At 51.6% G+C, this 20620-nt stretch overlaps 1 protein-coding gene across 1 annotated transcript; it reads left to right on the top strand.

The window, feature by feature from the left end:
• The first annotated feature begins 11387 nt into the window (after nucleotides 1–11387).
• Tlx1 (T cell leukemia homeobox 1) lies at nucleotides 11388–16945 on the top strand. The gene is made up of 3 exons (XM_027930414.2): nucleotides 11388–11958; nucleotides 14129–14330; nucleotides 16723–16945. The coding sequence occupies exons 1-3, from the start codon at nucleotides 11388–11390 to the stop codon at nucleotides 16943–16945; spliced, it is 996 nt and encodes a 331-aa protein (XP_027786215.1).
• Nucleotides 16946–20620: the final 3675 nt, after the last annotated feature.

Raw genomic sequence — 20620 nt, 5'->3', positions numbered from 1 at the left:
GACTAAGCAAAGAGATGTTGTGGTAAATCAGAAATGCCCCCAGACAGATTGAGACAGGTTTGTAGCCTTTAACAAAGCCCCTTGTAGCCCAGTGTAAGAACAATAGGTAGGAGGTGGGGATAGGTGTATGCTAACGTGACTAGGTTAGCCCCAGATTTGAGGAGCGAGGGATTAGAGACTTTGGTATAGCATTCCCTATCCCCTCATCCAGCAGGCCCTGGTCCACATCCTGTTCCCACAGACCTTAGGGCCTCTCTGAAGACAGAACAGTTTGGCTATAGTAGAAAGGTAGGGATTGCTGATGAAAGGCTCCAGGAGGGGGGACAGAAAGTGGCCTTGTCTGTGCCTCTCACCACTCTGCCTACTCCAGAAGCCACTAGAAGATTTCACTGACTTCAAAGGAATCCTGGAGAAGGGAGGAAGAGCCAGGGACTTTGAGGTGAGGAAGCTTTTGCTGAGACTGCAGGATTCCCAGGCCTCCAGGTTTCTCATTACCGAGGTCCTTGGACATGAAATATTTTCCTATTGAAGGCCAAGAAGAACCCTTGGGTAGGGCCTGAGGTAGGGGGCTGGCTCTCTTGATCTTGAAGTTCTGTTGCATTTTTCTGCCTTGCAGATGTCATATTTTCCCAGATCTTGTCTCTGCCACCTTAAAGAGGCCTCAAGCAGATGTAGTTAGGAAAGAAAGAAAGGAACCTGAGATATTTGAGGAGGTCATCAACTGAACATGGATAACTGAGCAGGGCTGGACAGCATACATCCCAAGGACTCCAAGACCAGAAGGGATGACAAACATTTTACGTAAGTGTCAATGCAGTAAGAAATAGTAAAACAGATGTGTGCAATGGAATGGGACACTTCTACATTGTTTCATTTTCATTTTGAGTCTGACATAGCTTGATGGAATTCAAAGGCAGGACGTATGCCCTTTTCATAAACAAGAAAAGCAAATGTCAGGCTGGGGTTATAGCTCAGTGGTAGAGTGTCTGCCTAGCATGTGTGAAGCACTGGGTTTGGTTCTCAGCACCACATATAAATAAATAAAATAAAGGTACATCAACAACTAAAAATAAAAAAGAAAAAAGAAAAGGTCAGAGAAGCTAATTGATCTGTTCATTTTCACACATAAAAATAGAGCATGACCAGCACTCCACCTCATGTTTCTGTGACTTCAAATCTATGAAAAAAAAAAAAGAATTTTTAAAACTTGTGTGCTAATGGCCACTTGAGGAGAGACTTATGTATGAATTATACCTAAAGAATATTAGGGGAGGAAATAGTACTTTGAACTAGTTTGTGAAGTAGGAATAGGAATTTTATTTCTTTTGGGGGCAGGGGTGGGAGGGATTGCCAGGGTTTTGCACCCAAGAGATAGAAGGAAAATCTGTGAGTTCTTACATCCTGTTGGTACACAACAGTCACTGGTAGTCAGCAATTGGGGGAAGGGATTATGGATGAAGCAGAAAAGAAGTTAAGGGCCTTTAAATGGAGGGAGAAGGGTTTTGGTTTCTCCCCGATAGGCAGTATAGAGCCATGAGCTATTTCTAAGTCTGGGAAGACATTTACTGTATGCCCATCAAGGGGGTAAAAGTGGGTACCTCTCCACAGTGTAGATTCAGGAGAGAGGCTTGGGTGCCAGCTGGACTGACCAGTGGCAGAAATAGAACATAATAGAGGAGGTAATGGTATAGATAGTTTCCTCATTTGGGTCAGGATGCTTCCAGAGAAGAGGCCCAGAGAAAGGGCCCAGAGAGGGAGCTCCTGGCCTAGAGACCTGGAGAGGCTGGTGGTCCCTGCATCTCTGGGAAAGGGCTCAGGCCTGCTGAGTCCCTGAGTGGGAGACAACCACATTATGGGCATTTTTACTGAGCACGCAGCCCTGGCATCTTCTGGCTCTGCAATCCAAGCCTCGCGCCTCATTGAGAGGTTATTAATAGGGAGTTTGTCTGGTGTCAGAGCGCAGACATAAACTGCATTAGCATTACCCCATAATCTTATTTAGTAAACGCTCATGCCGTTCAGTCTCCTGTAATTGCATTGGGAAGATGCAATATTTATGAAAGGGGAGAGGGGAATGTCACTGCTCATCTCTGTGCTGCAGTAAAAGTCCCAGGAAATACTGCACAGGCTGCAGAGACCTGGCCAGGGGCTTGCCAGTGAGGGCAGTATTGGTGCCTCATGGGCTCTGGGTGACCCCACTGGCCACTCCTAACCCAGAGCTCCCCCTCAATCTTTCTGGAGCCCTGGGCAGCAGTCCAGGGGGTGCAGACAGAGGCAGCAAGTCACTTGTCACTTGGTGTGACCTCCCAGGTCTTGGTCCCTGGTCCACAGGGTGCAAAGACCTTGTGTTTAACTGAGTCTTCAGTTGAGCACAAGGCTCTAGACTTTGCTTCCCACCCATTTGTTTATCTCTGGATTAATGAACCTAATCCAGAGATGAACAAGGGGAGAAGGGATGTTAACTTTTCAGTATAACCTAGGCAATTTAGCAAAGCTGGGGCTGGGCAGTGATAGCAGGGGTCAGGGGTCCTGGCTGGGGCCCTACAACCTCTGGAGCAGTTCTAGCCACTGAGAGGATCCCCCAGACCCACTGCAGCTCTAGGTTTCTGGGTGATAGCCCTCTTCCACTTTCTGGGATCCTCTCACAGCTCCAAAAGACACCTAATGCATACTTTCAAGCCGGTCCCAGGTCTCCTGCTTCCTGGTGGAGGAGGCAGGACTGTAAAGTTACCCTATGGGACTCAAAAGTATGGTCTCGTGACTATGCTGCCTATACACCCTGGTCTCCTGAATACCTCAAATATCCTGGCTCTTGAGTAGAGCTTACCAGCCTGGGAAGTCTCACTCGTATCAAAATTGAGTAGGTGAATGTCAGCATCGAAGGACAAAATGGGACTCTGGTCTGCGCAAATGTGCTTCAGTTCACAAACAGAATAGACACACAGACGTGCTTTCTGTCCCAGGTGTTACAGGCTACCTTAGACAGAGAAATTATTTCCCAATTACATATGAGGGCCTTCCTGTGAGTTGGAGGGGGATAGCTCTGTGACCCCAAAATCAAAGCACCATTATACTGAGCCAAATATCTTGGTGCACATCTATAATCCCAGTGATGGGGTTGGGGTTGTGGCTAGAGGGTGGAAAGTTTGAGCCAACTTGGGCAACCTAGCAAGAGCCCATCTCAAAGTAAAAACATAAAAAGGGTCAGGGGTGTAGCTCAGTGGTAAAGTGTCTTGGGTTCAACCCCCAGGACAGAGGACAAGAGGAGAGCTCTGCTAGTACTGAAACACAGTATACTACAGAGAATACCAAAAGTAGAAGACCAGCTGAATAAAAAATGCTGGGCTTCTCTGCTATCCAGGACAGTGGATGGCAAGGAAGTGGGGAAAGGAATCACACTGTCAACTGCTAGAGATTGGGGCTTGGGGTGAAGTGACCCCAAATCTAAGCTTGACAAGAGGGCAGATCCTAGCCAGGCACTTACTGAGGGATCCACGGCATTGCCAGAGTTCAAACCCAGCTTCTTGGCATTAGGGCTAGTGTGGCCCTCAGAAGTGGGAGATTTCATCTCCTGATATACCCCAATTATGCCTAACTACACACAGCTCCACATTCCCACCCTGCACATAGTACACTTACCATGCACACAGGCCCCACCGCATTGTGCAGGGCTTTAGAGCTCTGGATGCACTGGCACATTCACGCAGACCGCTGGGCATGCAGACTCGCCAGATATTCCATGCCACACTCACTAAGGCACCCAACTCTGATTCCTACCAGCAGCCTTCCTCTCCTTTCCCCCGCTGCTCTAGATCCCTCAGATTAGAGCGGAGAAGAGGCACCGGAACTCGCGGCAGCTGAGGGAGAAGGCTGGTCGGAGGAGGGCCGAGGCCCCTCCCCATGTCAGCTCCCTCACCGCAGTCCCATTAATCACAGCGTCGCAGTCCAGTTGGGGACCCCGAGAGCCCAGAGCCGAGCGCAGCCTGCGGGACAATGGATTATTTCCGGGGGGAGAGGCCGCCTCGGGCCGGGGCTCAGGAGGCAGCGCCTCCTTCCCTCAACCCGTCCCTCGGCACCCAACGAGCGCCTGCGGCGGCCGGGGACGGGTGGCAAAGCGGACACGGGTGGCGCGCGGGTGGCAGGGCTAGGCCGACCTAATTCAATTAGTTGGGCCGCCGCCGCCGCCACGGTGCAACTCTGGGCCCGCCGGGGCTCTGTCTCTGGGCAGCTGCTCTTTGTGCGCGGAGTCCATGCATATGGATTCTATCCCTCCCCCTTCGGCGCTCCCCAACCCCGCTTCTGGCACCTGCGGCTCGCCCTGTTCCCCGCCCCTTCTCGGCGACCCGGGCCTCCCCGGGAAAGTTGGCAAACTGTGTGGTGGCCTGTGTGCTCAGTGTGGCCATCGAAGTGTGAGATGGAGAGGGACGAAGCGTTTTTAAAACTCTGAGCTGGATGGTCGTGGGGAAGTGCGTGCACCTGTGGGTGTGTGCGCGGGTGTATAGTGACCCACCAGGGTGCGTGCACTAAGGGAGAAGGTTTGGTTTTGTTTAATATCAATCTATGCTGCAGGGTCTGTGGGTGCAGTTGGGTGCATCTAGGGGGTACCTGTGTATGGACGCCTGAAGGACATTTTGTGGGCACCTGTGGGGATCGCACGCCTGTGTTTGCAAGTTAGGGGTGAGTGCGGGTCTGTGTATCTGTACCAACACAGAATCTGGAAAGCCTGGGGTGTTCCGATTTGTGTGTATGTCACCATTTGTGTGTATGCTGTTTCCTTGTGCATTCAGGACACCGTGTGCGGTACAGTACCCCACTACTAACTACCGTCATCAGCAGCTGGGTCTCCTGGGCAGAGTCCGTTACCCCCCTCACCTCCCTGGGTGCTTTTTTGATAGAAGAGGAACTTGAGTTAATTTCAAACTGGACTCCAACTCAACTCATTCATTCCAAGAACACTCCCTAAATCCGTCCCTGAGGGCCCCCTCATTCTACGCTGCAGGGTTTTCCACACCCAGCACAGCTTGGTAATGGCTCAGCCAGCACCAGCTGCTTCCGACTTGCAAACTGAGTCCTGATCACCCTGGAAATAACCAGACCTGCCCACGCCAAGGAAGCCCAAGCACTTAGGGGCTCTTGGAGGTCTTCATCAGCTCTTCCCTTGAGGCCAAATCTACCCTCCCAGAGGGGTCGAGGAAATGAGAATCTGGCCACTGCTGGGTCTTGGCTCAGCTAGGAAGCTTGCCTTATTCATCTCTTTTCCAACTCGAAGTTGGGGAGCCCGAAACTGGAGGAGATCCAGACTGCTGCAGTCCCCAGTCCCACGCAATACAGGAAGTAGGATGGTTCCTGAAGGATGATGGTGGCCCTGGGAAGCTCTGCAGGCCTGGCCTGGAGCTGGCTTGAGCTCTCTACATTGGTTTTCTCCACATCTCAGCTGGGGAGGATCGGATGCCCTCTGGTGCCTAAAATTCTGCACACTGGGGTACAGACTCATCTGGCCAGCAGAGTAGAACCCAGGATAGTGCCTAGGGTAGACACCAAGGATTGGAGAAGTTGAGGCCAGCCCACAGCGGCTCTGAGTCCTAGGCTGAGCTTTCCTCCTGGGCCAAAGGTTGGACAGTTAAATATCATGCCCAGGGAGCTATTTGGGAGCTATCTAGGAGCGGAGGTGGTCCACAGGGCCATCGGGTATTCCTTGCCCTGAGCTTTCTCAGCACAAAGCCTGTCGGATCCTTTCTGGAGTTCTGACTTCCTAAGAGGAGACTTAGCATCAAAGATAGCCTTATCAAAGGCATTTTTGTTATAGTCTGGGGTCATGTGCCTGTAATCCCAGCTACTTGGGAGGCTGAGGCTCGTAGACCCTGTCTCAAAATAAAATAAAAAGGGCTGGGGGATGTAGCATAGGGTAGAGTGCTTGCCTAGCTTGTGTAAAGCCTTGGGTTCAATCTCCTGTGTGTGTGTGGTGGGGACAGGGATATTTTGTCCAGATGGAGTGCTGAATGGTGGGATTTGAGAGTCTCTGAGCCTTCCTTGAAAGGGAGTTTTTCAGAGAGAGATTGGAGACCTTAGTTTGATGCCTGGGGTAGTGGAGCCTATATCTTCCTTTGGAATAAGAATCCAAGCAGGGGCTGGGTTGTGACTCAGTGGTAGAGAGCTTGCCTAGTATGTTTGAGGCACTGGGTTCGATTCTCAGCACCACATAAAAATAAGTAAATAAAATAAAGGTCCATCAACAACTAATAAAAATATATATTTTTTAAAAATACAGACCCCCAAGGGTCCTGCCATGGACCACTGCATGTTACACATCCCCTTACATATTTCTTTCTTTGCAGGATATTCATTAGGCATCCCTGTCTCCCCACTCCCCACAGACCCACATATGGCCATTTCCCTGACAACTATATTAGAATATAAGACACCCTCCCAGACACACACACACACACACACACACACACACCATTATTACACTAATATTTTCACACATATGTGTGCAGCACAGAGGAACATTTATAGAAACCAGCTTCACATGCTGTTGCAGAAAACACACATTCACTTATATTCTCACACATACCTCATGGGAAAAACCCAGTTGTAGAAACAACCCAAACTCCTTCTCTCCTCCAACAATCTTACCAACATGTGTTTAACTTGCAGTTGTATCTCAACAGCCCAACACAGTGCCTGATATGTAATAGATACTCAATTAATATTCATGGAATAAATTTTAAAAATTATTCCTTAAAGACATGCTCAGGACATCTGCACAGCCCTCTCAACCCTCACCGTCACATGTACTTTCACATCCGTCTTTCCCCTTGTAGATACACAGTCCCATGAACAAAGTAATTAAGTTACCACATATACCCCTAAGCTAAAGGACAACCCCTGGCCCAAGGGTCTCTCCCAGAGGGGGGAGGGAGCTGTGTGGGATCCAAAGAGGCTTCCCCATGGGATGTTCCCATCCTTCTCTCCACCCCCAGCTCTGGCCTCAGCCCCAGCTGCTCCCCCTTTAATTGGAGACACTTCTTTATTCAGCTGGTGAGGGGGGAGATGGTGTTGGGGGACAGGAGTTACCAGGTGGCCTCAGGACTGGAGAAAAGGGTTTGCAACTCACCTAGGCTCAGGAGTGCAAGATAGTCCTGCAAGGCAAGAGCCAAGGTGAGTGTTGAGGAAGCAGCTTGTGATAGTGGAGTCCCAAAGCAGTGCTGAATTCTAGCCTCTGCCCCTGCCTAACTTTCAGTACCTTGAGGTTTTCTCATCTGTAAACTGAAGATAACAAAAACACAGAATTATTGGAGGGTGAAAAGAGAAATAATTACTGTGATTGAAGGCAACTAGGACATCTCAGTGCTTTGTGAGTCCTGCTTCCTTCCCAGCCCTCCTCTTTCCTAGCAGTGCTTCTCTGCAAGGAATGCTAAGTACAGTGGAAACAGAGAACCTGCACCAAATAAACACAAGCTCTGTGTCACTCTCCTTCCCCCACTTTAGAAGACTTTCCGACCTGCAGTATGGCTCAGGTAACAGCACTTCCAGAAGATGCAATAAAGGCAAGAACCCAACAAATTCTGACCCCCTGGTCTTATCTTTCTAGGCAAGGACCAAAAAGGTAAGCCCTGGTCCTCAGTAACTATCCCATTGAAGGACTGAGGTCAAGTGGAGTCACAGAACTACCTCAGAAGTGGATTGGGATAAAAGTTTACTTAGATAAGAAGGCAAGGAAGGGAGAGGGCAGAGGAAAGCCAGGCTATCCCTCAGGTGCTAGATTTTGATGAGAAGAGCTGGACAATCTTAGTTGATCACTAGGCAGCTGTGCCCTCTGCCAACCTGGGCCAGCAAGGGCAAAGTTTCCTCCCTGGCACCCTGGACAACTGGTGCTAGATCTGAGGAATTTAAGAGGTGAGTCAGGCAGATGCCAAAGGGTTGGAAGAGACAGGGTTGGAAGGTCAGAACCTGGAAAGGTGCATTTCTGGAGGGAGAAGAAGAGAGGAAGAGGAGAATATTAGGAAAACTCAAGTACTTTCCTATACTGGCCAAAGGGTGGCAAAGAGAAGTTGTTCTGAAGCTAATCTAGAAGTACAGGATTTTAACTGCAGTAGGCAGAAAGAACTGTGGTTAGAAAAGGAGTAAGTCCATTGGGATTCAACCTCTAAGGCACTATGGTGCCCTTCCCATGATTTTTTCAATCTCCTACAGGAGGAAATAGTTCAGGTTTGGGGATTCAGATCAATCCTTTTCTGCTTACAGAAACTTGGGCAGGTTTGTTCACCTCACTGAGTCTCAGTTTTCATTTCTTTCCTTTCTTCCTTTGTTAGGGATTGAATCCAGGGCTTCACACATTGTAGGCCAGTACTCTAGCACTGAGTACACTCCCAGTCCCTTTTTAAAAAAATTTTTAAGAAGGAAATATAATTCATGCACCACAGGATTCATCCTTTAATATGTACAATTCAGCACTTCTTAGTATATTCACAAAATTGTGCAAAATTTACCACTATCTAATGGAATCTTTTCATCATTCCAAAACAAAACTTGGTACCCATTGGCAGTCACTTCCCTGTCCCTCTCCTCCCAACCTCTGTCAACCACAAATCTACTTTCTACCTGTATGAATTTGTCTATGTTGGAAATTTCATTTAAATGGAATCATATGGCCTTTTGTGCCTGGCTTCTTTCACTTAGTATAATGCTTCCTAGGTTCATCTTTGTTGTAGCATGAACCAGCACTTTTTTAAAATTTCTTTTTAGGGTGGAATGATGTTCCCTTGAATGAATATGTCACATTTTGTTTATACATTCATTATTTGATGGGCATTTGAGTTGTTTACGCTTTCCGGTTGTTATGAATAATTATTGCCATGAAATTTCATTCAGTTTTATTAACTATAAAAAAGTGGACATATATATTAACTTCACAGGATTGCTATGAGTCAAGATGTGTGATGTGGTACCTGGCACATAGTAGTTATTCAGTAAACATTTGTGTTCCTTCAAGATAAGAGCCAGGAAAGAGACTCATTTAGATTTAAACAACTTCCAAATAAGTTTTGGAACCTTCTAGGTTGTATATAATACCTGGATTGTGCGGGGGGGGGGGGCACAGAACTCCTAAAGGAGTGGACCTTCCTTCTCATGGCTTTGTTTAGAGTTACAAACAACTACTAATATCTGGCTATGTCTCAAGGGGGCCTTTGTCCCCTTTGCTGGAGATCAGAGTTTTCCCCCATGTAGATCAGCTTCCAGCCAGCAGCCAGGTTTCTAGGCTAACCTAGAAAAGCAAAGCCAGTCTAGTTCTTCCATCTTGATCTCTATATACCAACTTAGCCTCTCCAGTCCTCCCATCTGTAAAGTTGGAATAATATTCATCTCAAAGGGTTGCTGTCAAGTTTATATAGTTCTATATAATACTTACTAACATCTGGCTTATTTATTTATTTATTTGCAGTACTGATGATAGAACCCAGGGGCACTATCCCACTGAGCTATGTTCCCAGCCTCCCCCCCACTTTTTTAAAATTATGAGACAAGGTCTCCCTAAATTGCCCAGACTAGCCTTGAATTTGCTGTCCTCCTTCCTCAGCCTTCCAAGTACTTACAGATTACAGCCCTGTGTGTTGCACTTGACCTATCTTCTTTGTTTATTGTCTGACCCCCCCCTCCATAGAATGTAATCTTTAGGAAGTCAGAAACGTTGTTTTGTTCATTGCTGTGTCTCCAGTACCTAGAATAGTGCCGGGCACATAGTAAGTACTCAATACATATTTGTTGACTAAAGATCCACTCATTCATTATTCACCAAGATGAACATATTTTATTGATTTGGTCTGTATTAGCTGGGGGACACAGATGAGTAAACCACTTCCTGCCTTCAAGAAGATCTTTTCAAGTGGAAGTGATGGACATGACCAAAACAAATAGATTACAGTGAAACTTGAATGGTAGAATGTGAGCCTTCACATTCTAGCATCTCCCAGAAGGTTGAATCTGAATGGGACCTCCCTTTCTCAGAGCTTCGCTCCTAGGAGAGAGCAGACCTTTCCCGACTGGAGAGGGAAAAGAGAGGAAGCAGAAAAAGGGAGTTTCCTCCTTCTCTCTTGGGCTCTCAGCCAGGCAGCCACAGGCAAAGCTTTGAAAAGGCCTAAATTTGTCCTGGATACACTTCCCTGATCCTAGTCCCACCAACCCCAGCCCCCACTACCTTAAGCCCTTAGGTCTCCTGCCCTGAGACTCCAAAAATAACAAAATAATTCCTTCTTCTCACTGCAGTTTAAAGACTTCTTGCTTGGAATAGCCAGCCTGGGCTAGGTGCTAGGTGGAAAGTAAAGCAAACTGGTTGGATTCATTCAAACACAGTGGAGATTGCTTCTTGAAGAATGTGTTTATTTAAATGGAAAGGGGTATCTTGAGGATGGAGCACCCCAGCAGCAAGCCCTGAACCAACTCTCTTGACTTGTACCTGCCTTTCAGGAAGTCTTATCTTCCTTAATTTCTCTAAAGGGGCTGAGTTGGTTTCGCTGCTGCTTTTTATAACAATATGTAGCTAGCTGTTCATAGGCCCTGTTTTAAAGAAGGACAAGCCTGAACTCACCCTCCTGCCTCAGGGCCTGGGCTCCATACCTGGGAGAAGACAATTCTTCTACCTTCTAACAAGCCGGACTTGAAGTTGGAGTAAATCGCCTGGTTGAGTGACAGGTGTTTCCCAGCTGAGCCCTTGGGGAGATTCTCCAGTTGGGCAGGACACCCGTCCCCAGAGGCTTGGTGGGCTGGACTTCTTTGGCCCAGTCCAAAAATGAGGGGGCGGCTCCTTCCAGGAGAGGCAAAGGACTCTCACTTCTCCCTCCTTGGGTCTGTCTGTCTGTCCATCTCTGGGAATGGCCACTTCCTGTTCCTTTTCTTTCTCATTCTAAGCCTCTCCTCATTGTTCCCCTCTTCCCTCTCTACAGGAACTACTCAGAGCCTTGGTCTCTGTCCCTCTGTCTCTGGCTCTTGCATCTGTCTGGGCTCCTGGCCTCCTCTCCCCCTTTCTCCCCCTCCCCCGCGCTGTCATTCACCCCGCTCCTCTCAGCGTACAGCCAATGGAGAGACCCGGCCGAAACTGCGAGGCTCGCTAGCACAGGGCTTTTTCGCCCGGTGATTGATGTCCCAGAGTCAACAGCGAGCAAGCAGCCGGAGAGGGGAAGGAGAAGCCGCAGAAGGGAAGAATACGGAGCCCCTTCTCTCTCTCCCCTCCCCCCTACTTTAGCCCTTCTGCGCACTTCGTCTTCAAGTCTCCGGCGCAGCCAGGAGCCGCTGTTGCCTCCGCGCCCCCTTGCTTGCTGCCCCCCATAACCAAGCGCAGCAAGCACCCGCCGCCCGGGCCCCCCCGTGGGGCCGGGGCCCGGGCCAGCATGGAGCATCTGGGTCCGCACCACCTCCACCCCGGCCACGCGGAGCCCATCAGCTTCGGCATTGACCAGATCCTCAACAGCCCGGACCAAGGCGGCTGCATGGGGCCGGCCTCTCGCCTCCAGGACGGAGAATACGGCCTTGGCTGTTTGGTCGGAGGCGCTTACACTTATGGCGGCGGGGGCTCCGCAGCCGGGGCCGGGGCCGGGGGCGCGGGGGCCTATGGCGCTGGCGGCCCGGGCGGCCCCGGCGGCCCCGCAAGCAGCAGCGGCGCCTGCAGCATGGGCCCGCTGGCCGGCTCCTACAATGTGAACATGGCCTTGGCGGGCGGCCCTGGTCCGGGCGGCGGCGGCGGAGGGAGCGGCGGCGGCGGGGGGGCGCTGAGCGCTGCCGGGGTGATCCGGGTGCCAGCGCACAGGCCGCTAGCTGGAGCCGTGGCCCACCCCCAACCCCTGGCTACTGGCTTGCCCACTGTGCCCTCTGTGCCTGCCGTGCCGGGTGTCAACAACCTCACCGGTCTCACCTTCCCCTGGATGGAGAGTAACCGCAGATACACAAAGGACAGGTTCACAGGTGAGTCCGGCCCGCGCGCGCCCCGCCTGGCCGTGGCTCGGGCTCTGCACTACCCCTTCCCTGCTTGGTGGCTCCCTGAACACCCCTCTAAGTGCCAGGTCGCCCAGCTCCTCTCCTCGCTTTCGCCAAGTTCAGCGGTCCGCCGAATTCTATGTTCCCAGAATCGCTGTGCTCCAAGAGTTCTCACAGCCTGGGTCCCTCCTACTCTCCTGCAGGACCCCTGCTCCAAGAAGCAATCCTTGGTCCCCTCTCTTGGGATCCTGGGGTCCAGTCAGGTAGAGGGAAGAGGCTATAGATTCAAGACTATCTTCTGTAAACATTCGAGGCTCAGGGATCTCAGAGAAAGGGGTGCGATGTGAACAAAGTGTTTCTTTCGCCCCGGCTGCGATTTTCTGACCGAGGCTGGGACCCCCACAATTAGATGCAAGAACAGGTTTCCCACCTCTGCCCCGCCATACACACATCAAGTTCCCGTGCCCATCGTGCTGTCAGGTCCGGCAAAGAGCCGGGTTCCCCGCGAAGCAGAGCTGGCAGGTCCTTGTCGGAGAGTAGACTTTCTCCTTTCGGTGGCGGCTCGGGGCTGAGTCGCCTGAGACAGCTTGCTCTTCATTTTCTTTCTGTCCCGGCTGGGCGTCTTCGCCAGGGCCCAACTCTGTTGTCTCCGGGGTGAATAATGCATCCGTGGCTGGAGGACGACTCTCGGGATGATTACTGCACTAGGTGGAGGCTGGCTCCTGCCCTCTCAGCTCCTTCCTTGGCTCGTCCCGGGTCCCTCCGCTCCCGCTTCCGCTCTGGGCACTCAGCTCGGACTCTGGCACAGCCCGTTCCCCAGGCCCTTACTTCCCGTTCCCTGGATCTGAGACCATGATCCTCCAGCAGGCCAGATCCCCAAACCCCACTGGGAAACTGCCACGAATTGAACTCAATTCCTGGTCTGGGCCTTAGAGAGGGGACATAGGACAACCAGGCCTCTGCTGGCTGCAGCTGGGACTCCCAGCCCAGCTCCAGGGCCCAACTGTGAAAGTGTGTGTGTGTGTGTGTGTGTGTGTGTGTGTGTGTGTATGTGTGGGTGTATACACGTGTGCAAAGACATTGGGAGAAGACTTTTAGAGCTAAGCGTGGCTAGATAATCCCAAGGAATTCCAGGCCCTCTATGAAGCACAGAGACTGCATTTGGAGCTTCTGACCAGATTCTGGGACTGTGGCAGAAGCCTGTGTGTGTGTGTGTGTGTGTGTGTGTGTGGTGGGGGGGGGTGTCAGAAGCAGAACAGCTGCTGCATTGTGGGCCTCCAGGAAGAACCCTCACTCATGGGCCCCAATGCTCCAACTCAGGTGATCTCAGGCAGGCCTGAGTAGGCAGAGCCTTGTGCCCACCTCATTCCCCTACCCAAGGTCAGTGTTGAAAGCTCTGGAGGAACCCCCAACTAGGACCCCACTCTCCTGGATATACATATATTAGGATCCTGGGACAGGGAGACCACTGTTGTGTATGTGTGTGTGTGTATGTGTGTGTGTCTATACACTCAGCACAAGGCTTACTCTGGGGAGCCACAGTCCATCCTAGTCCTGTGTTGGGACTGAAGGAGGTTCTGAGGGAGTATATGACTATGGCCTCCTATTACCTTGTGTCCTGTGTGCTTGTGCTGTGTCTGTACTTGTCTGGGTGTATACATCCTCCTGTTTGTGTGCACAGATCTGTAAGTTCACACCTGGTATACGCTATGTCTTGAAGGGCTGTGAAGGCGCTCAGGTCAAGACCTAGAGTCAGGCACCTTGATTACCCTCTGCCTCTTAGTGTTGGCCTGCTTTTCTGAGGTTGGAGGCCAGGGGCTGTGACCTTTAGCTCTCCTTACACTGACCCTGGGTGGGAGGAAGGGAGCAAGGAGGCCACGGGGCTTGGGGAGCCCCGGGCTAGGGAGGCCTAGGCGGTGGTGGCTGCCGAGGAGGCGTCAGCCTGGCGGGCGGAAGGGTGCCCTTTCCCGTGGCGGGCTTGGAGCTGAGGGCTGCTGGGAGGATCGTGGTCTTGCTTTTAGGGGTCCAGCCACTGCGCTCGCTGACTCGCGTGGTGTCGGGCCTGGGACGCCTCCTGACGCTCTGCCGCTTGCCTCTGCCGTCTGTCTGTCTCCCGCTCCAGTGGCCCTCTCACCCTTCACTGTAACACGCCGTATAGGTCACCCCTACCAGAACCGGACGCCCCCCAAGAAGAAGAAGCCGCGCACGTCCTTCACGCGCCTGCAGATCTGCGAGTTGGAGAAGCGTTTCCACCGCCAGAAGTACTTAGCCTCCGCGGAGCGCGCAGCTTTGGCCAAGGCGCTCAAAATGACCGACGCTCAGGTCAAAACCTGGTTCCAGAACCGGCGGACGAAGTGGAGGTGAGCACATAGGGAAGGCCTGCCGCGGGCGGCACAGTTCTTGCTGCTCTCGGCTTGCTCGCTGGCTCTCTTTGGGCAAACAGACTCCCTCTGCTCGCTGGTTTCTGATCGGTTCGGTGGAGCGGGCTTCTGCAAGGCTCGCGGGGAGCTGGAAGCAATCAAGACCAATAGCCAGGTGGGACTGGAGACACTTAGGTCTGTTTTACCGGTGGCTTCAGGACTTTCTGAACTGTGCGGATGTAGATGCGGCTGGTCTCCGCCGCCGCTAGGGCAAACAGGCGTGTTAGACTACTGTGTATCTGGGATCTCTGGGCTCAGTGAATCCTCAGAGGCTTTTTGATTGTGCAAATTCTCATTTACCGGGGAAACCTCTTCTGTCCCAGAGACATGGAAGCAGAAACGGGCCTCATCTTGTTTCTGCGCTCCATCCGGACTCCCCGGCAGGGCGACTGGGGCCCCAGAACGCAGGCTGGGCCCTTCTGATTGCCTCCTCCCCACCGGGTTCCCTACCCTGGGAGGAAAAAAATCAATCCGCGCCGGCTGTGACTAGGTTTCGTGGGTCCCACTGAAAGGGGGATCAATTAGGAGCAGATGGGTGTGTGAGAAAAAGACATTTTCCTTTCTCAATTACACTTACTACACGTTTTATTTTTATTTTTTTCACATGCTATACGTCAACCCCTCTCGTTTTCGTTCTTCTCTCTCCCCTACTTTTGCGGACATTAAGCGTCCCCCACTCCCCTAAGTAGCCTTATTCCCTGCAGACACTGGAACATTCTCCAGATACACCCTTTTGCACCCCTGCATCCTCCTGCGCTTCTGGCCCGCATTCTCAGGTCCAAACGCATTGTCGCGAGTTCGAACGCTCAGGCTCTGGGTGGGTGGCGGGGGGAGCGCAAGAGTCTGGGCAAAGTCGTCGGAGGCGGCGGCGCCGGGCCGGGCGGGCCTCGGGGAGAGAGGAAGGAATTGGAGTTTCCTCTTTTTCTGAACGAAGGCGAGGAATCTGCTCGGGATTCCGCCTTGGGGCCACAAAGGAAGCCCGGGCCCGCAAGTCTACCGCCCCCCATCAACATTCCTGTCTCTGGGGAAGGGGTGGGGGACTCGGTTTCAACCCTTTGAAAACTGGTAAAAGAGGGAGCTTGGGCTAGCTGGGAGGGGTCGCTGGTATTTTCAAGGCCTACTAAGGATTGTAGACTAAGGGAGGGGAAGAAGCCAGGCAACCCCCTCACACACACACCAAACTAGAGTGGGGACACAGAAAGGCAGCGTCAAGCAAAGAGAGAAACTGAAACACAAAGGAGAGGGACAAAGATAGATTCCCCACTCCAAGAGAAAAAGGGAGCATGGCAGGCAGCCTAAGGAAATCTTATGTACAATAAAGGAAAGCATTGGATGATTAAAATCGCCATTTTCGTTTCAAAGAAATTCCCTTAATTCAGAGAAAACGAAGGGGGATGAAAAAAAAAAAACAATAGACAAAACACAGAGTGAATGAAGAGAAACATTTGGGTGCAGTTTAAAACGCAGGAACCAGGGGGAAGAAAGAGGCAGAAAGATACACCGAATGAAAAGTCCAGAAGGGGCGGCGCGAGGAGGCTAGCGGCGGCCGCTGGAAGAAGCCCTCGTAGGCTTCGCGCGGCTTCATCGATCGCCTACAAATTGCTTCTGGAGGCCCCGGGGACTCCCATTAGGTCTGTCCACCTTAGAGACAGACGTTTGATCTCAGTTGACAGGGTGGAGGGGCGGCATTAAATGGAATAAGTGAGTCATCGCCTCCCAAGACTGCCTCCGAGGAAGCTGGTGGGTCCGGCGGGAGCCCGGGGCAGGGCACAGGGCTCGGTGCACGAGGTCTGAGCCCTGGGGGAGGTTCAGAGAAAGGAGAGAAGAGAGGTCTAAACGCTGGTCTTTGCATCTGTGTACTCGTGGGGAGGTGAGGCTCTTTGGGTTTGGGGCGGCGCCAGGTCTCCCATACTGGTGGGGAGAGACGACCTGCCAACCTACCCCTAGCTAAGGGGGTGAGGGTGTGGGCGCTGCGCTCAGATGGGAGGCCCAGCAGTTCAGGCCTAGCGGACATACCCACAGTTCCTCCGGGAGATACAGCTCCATCCACTTTTGGGTTTCCCAGTCTCCCCCGACCCCGTGGCGCTGGGGATTGAACCCAGGGCCTATGCATGCGAGGCAAGCACTCTACCAACTGGGCTGTATTCCCAGCCTTTATCAGAATCAGGACACTCAAGTAGATGGAATGTGTTAAAACAGCCTAAATTGGAATTGGGGGCTGCAAACAGGAGCCATGTTCACCGAAGCTATCTCCCGGGAGCGCGCTCGGAACCCTCGCACGCGCGGGAGCCGGGTTGGTGCCCTGGCGGGTAACAGCTTGTTCCCGGTACAGGCGACAGACCGCGGAGGAGCGTGAGGCCGAGAGGCAGCAGGCAAACCGCATCCTCCTGCAGCTGCAGCAGGAGGCCTTCCAGAAGAGCCTGGCGCAGCCGCTGCCGGCTGACCCACTGTGTGTACACAACTCGTCGCTCTTCGCCCTGCAGAACCTGCAGCCTTGGTCTGACGACTCCACCAAGATCACTAGCGTCACATCTGTGGCGTCGGCGTGCGAGTGAGCCTGCACGCTTCACTCTGGGGGACCCCAGGCCGAGTTAAGGGCCTCTGAGGCCTCAGAGCCAGGACTCTCCCCCACCCCTCCCTGCCTTGGACTGCACGTGGGAGGGGAAAGCTGCTCCCCTTGCACCGGCCCCTAACGCTCCTGCCAACACTGTTCCGGTCTTAAATGGAAGAAAAGAGCGCTGGGGACAGGGACGGAGACCCCTTCCCAGAAGCCTATGCGATCCCCCAGGTCACGTCCTCTGGAAATGTTCAGAGTCCTCTCAGTGTTCCTTCATTTCATTTTATTTCAATTTTAACATGGCACGGAGAGAGACAGGGAGATGGGTTTGGACGCAAGAGCTTCTGGGATCTCCAGATCTCTGAATTTGCCCTGGGAAACTCCTCTCTGTCCTACTCCTCATCACACACTTGAATAACCATAGGCCCACATAGAGGTGATGTCACTATCCCTCCAGGTACCACCCAAGAACCATACATGAGCTAAGGCAGAGTGTCATGCACACATAGGGTCATAGCCTTCACACTGTTGACCCTCACTATTAGGTACAGGCCAAGGGTTACCCAGATTCATCCCGAATAGCATGGCGCTCTCTCTCAAAGACACACAAAGCTACAGACACACAGTGACACACCATTCCACACACAACAGCCTCACTGGACCTACTGGGCCCCCCAACCTCACATCCCAGCTGCACCCAGGTACGCACAGACAGGTTTTCACACAAACTCAGCCCATTTCTCCAGATCCTGTTTGTAGGGGGGTTTAAGTTATGCACTTAATAAGGTGTTTTCTGTGTAACCATTTTATAAAGTGCTTGTGTAATTTATGTGGAAAAAAATAATAAAACCCTCCGGATCCGGAGTCAGGGCTGCCTGCTCCTTGCTGAGCTGCACATCTTGCAGCTACTTGGGTTTGGTGAGAGCTGGGGCTTCAGAGGCAGCTTCTGGTACCTGTACCTAAAGGATATATGGGTGGAAAGACCCTCAGACTCTGGAGAGAGAAAAGGAGGAGGACAAACTGAAAGAAGGTAGAGCTGAGGAGAGGCAGCTTCTCCTGGGATTGCTATATTTGAAAGGATGTGGCTATCTTGGAGTGTGAGAGTTGTGTGTGTGTGTGTGTGTGCATTCTGTGTTTGTGGTAGTATGGGCAATTAGAACATTACTGATGGGGAATGTTTGTGATGGTGTCTACATGTGTAAATGTGTTTGAAATTCTTGTATGTAAATACTTGTTTCTGCTTAAGTTGTGAGTTGAAACTATCATTGTATGCATAGGCTTGAAGTTGTGCGTGTGTAATCATGTTAAAATGTGACTGTCTTTTGGGGTAATTGTGTGATCACCCTTTTTGTGATTGTATATGAATTGTGTTAGTGTTTTTGAGAGTACATATTAGTTTCTCTTTGTGAATCTACTTTTGTGTTAAATATGTGGTTTTTGATTGTGTATCATCTTTAATTGTATGAATGTAATTGTGAGATGTAGTCATGTGTGAGCTATGTGTTTGAATGGTACAGTATGTACTTGTGACAGTTTGTAACTGGGGGAGTGCATATAGTGGACATGTGGATCATTATGGGAGATTGTCCTGGTGGGTGAGTGGGTGTAATTGTGCACTGATGGTGTATGTGGTGGTGGGAGTCTAAGATGTATGCATGGATACTTTGTGGGGAGACCATTATCTGTTGGGAGTTCTGGGTCTCTGTGCTCATCCTAGCAAGCTATAGAGACTGGAGCATTTCAAATCAGGAATTAGAGCCAGGACTTTCTCTGATGCTGTAAGTGGGACTTTCAGGCCCCCAGGACTAGTCTGGCTTATGAGAAGTTGGAAGAAGTGTCTTTCTGAAAACCTCCAGGGTGCCCCAGATCCTTCTGATCTGAACATCAGTCACAGAATACCCCCCTCCCCATATCATTTAGTCCCTGAACTTCCAGACCAATTGCAAACAATTGACTTGGATCTGCTTTTCTGGAGAAGATGGGTGGTGGTGTGTCTGGGGAACTCTTTAGCCTAGGGACTGTTGAAGTAGGGAGATAAGGGGATTTTTCTTTGGGATAGGAAAGTGAGAGAACTTTGCAGTTGGAAACTAGAGGTATGGGGCAGGGGCAGGACTGCAGAGCTGTGTGCAATATGATTGAAGATGGAGGGAGCGACCAAAACCCTCAGAGCTACTGTCTCACATCCCTGCCCTGGCAGCCATGGAGGGTTGCAATACAGGGACAAAGGGCACAGTAATCTCCCACTCAGGGAAGCCCAAGGGGAAGTTTGGGTTGGGTGGGGAGTAGTTTTGTTAATCCACACCCTCATTCATGCACCTCCTTGGATCTCAGCAAAGGAGGGTTCTGGGTCCAAATACTGGCCAGCTTTAAGGCTTTCTGGGGGTTTAGGACTCTCCCTGGCAAAGTGTGGATTAGTGGGAGGGGGTGGTCTGGCTGCAGTTCTGGTCCTGTAGCGGGTCTCCAGAACTCACCCGCTGCAGCGCTCAGTACAAAATGGAGCAAAATCCGGAAATGGCCTCCCAGGACTACAAAATTCTCCTTGGGTAGATCTGGCTGCGCCCTTTGCTCGCGGCATGACTGTCGCCTCCAAGTCCATGCCTTCTTCGCAGAATGCGGTTTCTTTCCTCCATTTACATTTTTCGGAATCGGTGTCTCCCGCAGTAAAATCTTGAAGCCATCCCAAAGCCGCCAGACCCCAGGCAAGATCGGACCGCTATTCCAGGGACCACCCCCCAAAAGCTGTTATGTCCGGAAGTCCCCGGATATTTCTTGACCACAGACTGTCCAACCGTGGAGGAGCTGGGGGTAGAGATGGGGAGCGACTGCTGTCCCAAACACAACACCCCAAACAGGCTCCAAAACCCGTACTTTTCACCGCCATTCTCACCCTCTTTTAGAGACAAAGCGAGCAAAGTTGGGCACCACCCCCCATCTTCACGAACAGCCTAATACTCATAACTGCGTTGGCAGATCTAGGCCTGGAACTCCTAGCCCCGCTGTTCTCTGACCCTGCCCAGCTGGCCCAGGACTGGAGAAAAACAGGCATTTTGCATGTCAGGTTCATCCCAGGCAATGGGACCCAGGACGCTCAGAGCGGGCAACTTCCGAGTTACCTAGATACCTGCCTGCCTGCTCCCGCCGCTCTTTGCCGCCTTCGGTCCTGGATTAGGCGTTCTTCCAGGACATCTCCAACACTGGACCCCGGGCTAGGTCTCCGGGAGGTGTCAGACTCCCGGAGGCGTTGGAATTATTGGCGCTGAGGGACCGGGCCAGACTGACTCCTCGCTCTCCGCTCTCCGTCAGAATTCGTTGGACGAATCTCAGTGAATCCCGCGTCAGCCGAGTGCTGCTGCAACGGAAAAAGGTGGGGACTCTGGCTCTGCCTGTGAGTTGAGAGGGAGCTTTACTTGAACACTGTGTCCGGAGTGTGCCGGAAACCGGAACCGAGGGGCTTCAAGGGTCAGAGTCAAGGTCAACTGCTCCAAGAAGAAAGCTTGAAATGCCTGGTCTTTCATGGCGCCTATCGGAAATAATAGGTCTTTGATCAAAAATAGAAAAGGAATAAATCATCTGAATAATTGTATGCAGAGGTGCCGGAGAGGAAAAGAAGAATTAACAAACCTTTCTGGGCAGAGACCCTCCCCCCACCCCCGTTTTTTCCTTGTCTTGAGAG

Source organism: Marmota flaviventris, chromosome 4 (assembly GCF_047511675.1).
Source record: "Marmota flaviventris isolate mMarFla1 chromosome 4, mMarFla1.hap1, whole genome shotgun sequence".
Classification (NCBI taxonomy): domain Eukaryota; kingdom Metazoa; phylum Chordata; class Mammalia; order Rodentia; family Sciuridae; genus Marmota; species Marmota flaviventris.
This window is presented reverse-complemented; position numbering and strand designations above follow the sequence as displayed.